This window comes from Argentina silus (genome assembly GCF_951799395.1).
Source record: "Argentina silus genome assembly, chromosome: 11".
Lineage (NCBI taxonomy): Eukaryota > Metazoa > Chordata > Actinopteri > Argentiniformes > Argentinidae > Argentina > Argentina silus.
This window is the reverse complement of record NC_139665.1, coordinates 21,418,704-21,424,998: the sequence shown is the minus strand read 5'-3', so window position 1 is coordinate 21,424,998 and position 6,295 is coordinate 21,418,704. Positions and strand designations below refer to the sequence as shown.

General features: G+C 45.2%; 1 protein-coding gene across 1 annotated transcript in view; it reads right to left on the bottom strand.

Moving 5' to 3' along the window:
* Positions 1-6,295, bottom strand: part of kcnh8 (potassium voltage-gated channel, subfamily H (eag-related), member 8) — a gene marked incomplete at both ends in the record, with an annotated part of 35,758 nt that overhangs the window by 3,058 nt on the left and 26,405 nt on the right. Inside the window, 4 exons of the mRNA XM_083681221.1 lie at positions 324-403; positions 735-862; positions 1,461-1,759; positions 5,796-6,010. Of these exons, the coding sequence (XP_083537347.1) occupies positions 324-403; positions 735-862; positions 1,461-1,759; positions 5,796-6,010 (722 nt within the window). The remainder of the gene's footprint in view (positions 1-323; positions 404-734; positions 863-1,460; positions 1,760-5,795; positions 6,011-6,295) is intronic.

Genomic DNA, 6,295 nt, shown 5'->3' with positions numbered 1-6,295 from the left:
AACATTCTACAGGGTTGGGATGTAATGAATGTTCGCTGTGACACTGTTTGGCGAGCCCCAGTTTCTCTCCAATCAGCCCATGTCCTCTGAAGGAGTTTGAAGAGCACTCTTTTCCTTTTCTATACCTCTCTCTCCTTATAGTACCTTGTTCTTATCCCCCCTTCATCCATCTATCACCTGAGTAGGCCATATGGCTGGGGTGTACCTGAGCGCCAGGAGCAAACCTGAGTAATGCTGCCGGTTTTAGCCACACACGCAAGCACACACACACACACACACACACACACACACACACACACACACACACACACACACTACTTTACCTCCTGGTCGAGGTGTCGTAACTGTCCTCTGGTCTCCTCAGTTTTAACTGCTAACTCTGCTGTGCTGATCTGTAGAATATCTGCAACTAGAGAATATCTGCAATTTAGAGAGTTACAAACCACCCTGAACACTCTCACACTCCAAAGCCAGCACACTCAGCTAATATTGTGCTTGGTTTATGACAATTATTTTATCATACTGATGACAAGAAGATAAGGTAACCTCAATAAACTGGAAAAGCAGCTGCTGTTCTTTACAACTACGATGCAAAGTGACGCGTTATGTTTCATGACAATAGAAACATTGAGTCTATTATACCCATTTCAATGCTGACTAATGATACAGTATGACCGTAACATGACCACAGTAGACCACCACAGTGATCCTAGAGTAGTAGTTGTTTTAGAGACCTGAGGCTGTGGCTGTGGTGCTGCCTGGACCGCCGACTTGACCGCTGACCAGACATGCTCGACTGGGGGAGTAGGAGAATGCTGGAGAACTCTTTGTAGCATCACTATCCTCTACACCGTCCACTATCCTGGAGAGAGAAAGAGAAAAAGAGAGAGAGAGAACATGGTGAAATAGCTAGTAAAAATGTGTATTGACAATTATTAATCGCTAGGGAATTAATCGTCTTGTACCTGGGGTAGCCAAAGTCGACTCTACAGGCATTTGCAGCCCTGTATCGTCAAAGCACGCTACCCACCTGTACCGGGCAGCTGGTTTCAACCTGAGTCCCGACAGCCATAAAACGTTGCTCAATCCAGACTTTGAACCTGTCGTTGTACTCCTGTATTTTCCCTAGTGCCAGTCGGAAAGTAAAATTATCAGAAATATGCAGTGTTTTAAATAAAACCTATTATTCCGGCTTATTCCGGCTAATGCTAAGGAAGCCTTCTTTGATAGGTAACTTTGCTTTGTAGCCATCAGCTTAACATATATTTTCAAAATATTTTTTTATCGGGAGATATTCAGGGGTACACAGACATCTTCAAAGTCTGGATTGAGCGACGTTTTATGGCTGTTAGGGCTCAAGTCTAAACAAGCTACCCGGCACGAGTGGATAGCACGCTTCAACGATACAGGGATACAAACTTCATATATACAAACGCCTGTACAGACAACTTCAGCTGTACCTGGGGCTAAGGTTGGATGGGTCTAGTGTAGACAGTGCTGTTTGATGGATCTTGATCTTCTTCCTGGGTTTCTTGGAGTTCTGGTGTGCTACTCTGCCGCTCTGCATCTCTCTCTCCAGCCCAGCTTGAGACTTCTCAATAGGCACGTCCCTGGGGTATAGAGCTCGGTTCTGCTCTGATTCCGGAGACAATGACATGGCCTCATCGTCTTCTTCATCATCATCATCTTCCTCCTGCTCCTGGTTGTCTATGATGGATGGATAGCCCTGGATCAATCGTCCATTGCCTCTCCCCCCTGTCTGTGGAGAGAGAAAGAGAAGATAAGACACAGAACATTCTTAGAACATTAAAGCAGCATTTCACAGGCAGTTACTGTAATTGCATTTTGTGTCAGACGATCAGCCTCATTTCTGGAACACCTCAACAAGCTAACCTTGGGGAATTGACAGAGCAGACATCCTTGTTGAAAAAAGTGTTCCATTGTACTGTATATCAGCCAAACAGCAACATCAAAGCAGAAGGTTCCATTTCCATGACAACAACAATCCTCAGGACCGTGCTGCTGCTTCTGACAGCTTGCACCTTTTGTTACAAAATCTGTGAAAAGTGACCCTGAGAGTGGTGTATTCAGTGTAAAAATCCACTAATGACTTCTAGACTCATAAACCACTCCACACTCAAAGTGTTTGTGAATGACAAGGTTGAATAAAAAGCCCACTGAAACACATTAGCTAACACTCCGACCTGTGCAGTAACCAAGGTGGCACATGTGAATATGGCATTTTGATCTTGGCCATAATGAGCAGTGCTACCTCTGACCTCCACAGCTGGGCTGTTGGGATCAATGATTCCAGTGAACTTTGCCCCCCAAAGAGCTGAGATCTAGATAATCTGATCACCTCCAGTATGAGATGCTGAGAATGTAAAACGTAGAGATCCAACACAGAAATGGCTATTGATCGACAACCGGGCTTGAAGTTAGTCTCATTCTCAGTCTCATTCTTCCACCTCTGCTAAATTTAAAAAATCCAATCCCTTTCCCTCCCTGCCACAGAAACACTAATTCACTCCTCGACTACTCAACTCACTTCTCATTAGTATCACCTCCCATTCCCTCAATAAGCTACAGATGGACAAAACTCAGCTGCCAGACTCCTCACCCACACCAACTCCTGGAACCACATCTCTCCTGTTCCCCATGACCTCCTCCCTCTTGGTAGTCCCTCATAGTCGGGGATGACGTCAATTAGGCTTTGTGTGTACGATGGTGATCGAGAAGCCCCATCCTGGATGAACAAGTGGCCCAACTGCCACAGTGGGGACATGTTGTAGAGCTCGGCAGGGGGATTTGGAGGACAGGGTTCGCCTGTCTCTCTATATGCTTTATGTTACATGCTACTTCATTTTTTAGGTGCTGATTCTCAAAAAGCCCTGTGCCTCGGGATAAATGATGTTCCCAGGCCAGGCGGTTTGTTGCCTTTTCTTCCCAATTGCTGGTGTTGATATCGCCTTTCTTGAGGGTGACCTTCAGGGTATCTTTATACCTTTACCTCTGACCACTCCTGATTCGCTGGCCTGTAGAGAGCTGGGAGAAGAGGACCTGGCGTGGGTGGCAGTCAAACACCATATCAACTACAAGATCCTACTCCTGACTTACAAAGCACTACACCAACTGGGCCCCGTATCGATCTGACTTCCTACTCCCCCATCAACCGTCACCCCATCACCTCATCATCTCCAAATCCAACCTACACAGTTTTGGTGAGATTCTCCAGGGCTGCCTCCAGCCCTTTGAATTCACTCTCCTCATCCGTCTGTAACTCTGAATCCATAACCTTCTTTCAATCCCGCCTCAAAACCTACCTGTTCTCCCTGGCGTTTTCATAACCTCCACATCATTGATGCCCACCCCCCCATTCAAGTCCCCTTCTCTCCTGTAGTACATAATAATAACCCCTCAATCACCCACTCTAGATCCCCCTGCCCTACCCGTCCAAATACAGCTGGCCCATTTTCTCGTAAACACACACACACACACACACACACACACACACACACACACACACACACACACACACATGCACACACACACACATGCACACACCCACACACACACACACACACACACACACACACACACACACACACACACACACACACACACACACACACACACACACACACACACACAGACTCTCTCACACTCTGATTAACGACCTGGTCTAATACTGGTTCTAGATTCTACCCATAATTCCATCCCCGCTCCTCCTGAATAATGTATGCCGCTCCTCTCTGCTCTCTAATTGAGCGCGATGCCCTAAAGTTTCCCGTCACTCAACAAGCACTTAACTTCCCTCCCCAATTAATGCGCCCCTCTTCCCCCACCTCAACATCCCTCCATTCCTCCAGCCCCCAAAAAATGCCACTCCTCCAATCTCTCATAACCATGAAAACCATTCAAAAAAGACTGAATGAGTCAATTACCACGGAAACAGGCTGGGAGCCACTGGTATATAGAGGATACACAGTCATAAGAAAAAAAACTCTTAGGGGACATGTACTTAAAAAGGCGCTGCACCCAAAATTCTTTAATTCCCCCTGAAGGTATTCTTTCTTTATTTGTTTTATTACATAAGAATCACCCACCATCATTAAGATAACAAGCAGAGATGAACCCTGTTGCTGGATATCAGAATCATGGGTGTGACAGGTTGACATCTCATTATTGAGTGATTGTTGTGTCAGAGTGTGTCTTTCACAGTGTGTGCTGTACCTGAGTATCTAATGGTTTGCTGGACATCCTGGATATGACCTGGAAATAGACAGAAAAATATGATAGTACCTAGTATGTAAGTTAAACAATGGCATAAAGGTAGAATGTTAATGTTATATACAGTAGAGGTTAACCCAACCCATGACTAACCATCTAATAAACACTGACATCACAATGATATACACTATGAAAGTCAATATGTCACAAACTGCAGAATGTAAACAAAGCTGGAGACAAGGGAACACATACTGACACGACACCGGTTCACTCTGCCGCCATCTTGGTGACTCTTTGGGTGCTTATTTTCAATAAGCAGACCAAGCGCTGTTTTTTAAGACAGGTTGCCTATGGGAGGGCAGGACAAAAACTCCACAAAAATTCCACTAACACCAAAATGTTACGGATCAGCAACTTTCCATTTTTCATATCACTGAAGTGTGTAGAAACATTGTGCGTAGTTGTTGTAATGGCTTAAAAAGACACTTTATTTCCTAGCCTCATACTCTAGTCTTACACGCGCATTGCTAGGGAAATGACGTGAAAAAGACACGATCCTAGCAACACAAACCTAGCAACGACAACTGTCAGTAACGCTAATCTATAACTGTGTGGTAATTGGTTGGAAATGTATCCCCATGTGGGACTGACGCCATCTTCCCTATCTCTCAAAAAACAAAATCAAGTAGTAAATCAAGGGAGTAGTATATCTCTAGCATATACAATCTCTGGTATTACTAACTGTAACATCTCTATAATAACCCACCCATTCCAAACCCTCTCTGAAACACTGCCGTCCAATAGACTCCATCCTCTCTGAGCTATCCTATTCCCTGCCTTTTCTCAATTCTCTCCCAACGCTCTGCCCTGCTTCTTGGGCTGCCCCTCTGAACATTTGCCTCCCCTGCAGCCCTGCGGCAGTGTAAATGTGTGTGTGTGTGTGTGTGTGTGTGTGTGTGTGTGTGTGTGTGTGTGTGTGAGTGTGTGTGTGTGTGTGACAGAAAGTGGGCCAGCGGTATTTGGGCAGGTTGAGCAACACCCGACTGTAATTACACCAACACTCCTCCTTAAGTGCTATTTCTGCAATCCCATCATCTCTCTCTCTCCTCTCCTGCGCTCTCCCTCGGCCCTCCTTCACAGATACTGTTACTGTTACCTATTTCTGCAATCCCATCATCTCTCCCTCTCGTCTCCTTCACTCTCCCTCACTCTCCTTCACAGATGCTGTTACTGTTAACTCACTCATGTATACATCCTCAACACAAGGAAGCGTATAAGCAGAATTACTCTTGCAGTAGCATCAGTTCTAATGAAATCATACTAAGTACTACAGTAGTTGCACTAGTGGCACTAGTTGTCATTGAGTTTCTACCTGTATTGCGCGTGGCTTGAGCTAATTCACTATGGGGTAATTCACTATTGAGTTGATCATGTGAATTTACAGTATGCAGGTCATACCCAGTTCCCTCAGGAAACAACAACCAAACGGTGTCCTTATTGCCAGTCTGCATTCAAATCCATGTCAAGACCCTTTGCCTCTGACTACCTCTAACTGTTGGACTCACATGGGTCTCGTGGCCCTCCCTTAGGTTGTAGGTGAGGTCCTGCTGGATGTCCTGGACGAAGCGATGGGAGTACTCAGGGTAGAGGTCCAGCACCTCATACAGTCCTCGCAGGTTGATACACTGCAGGTCACAGTAGGTCAGGGCCTTCACATCCGCATTGGTCTTTATCACCCTGTCATTGATGGACATGTTTGCCCCGATAAGGTCACCTTTACCTGGGGACAGAGGCACAGACAGGGGTGGGGCAGGTTTTAGAGATCCTCCAACTCATGGCTTGTTTTTAATAGGAACACCATGAGGCTCATGAGCTACAGCCTGTTTTTGTTATGAGAAGCAACAATAAATCCATTTTGATCAGAGACCAAAAAACACCAACACAACCATGTACAGTGCACTCAACTTACATACATAATACATGTGAAAGTATATGATATACAATGACATAGCCTTTGTCAAAGAAGGACTGTCTTTTATAATGTGCATTTAATTATTGTATAATG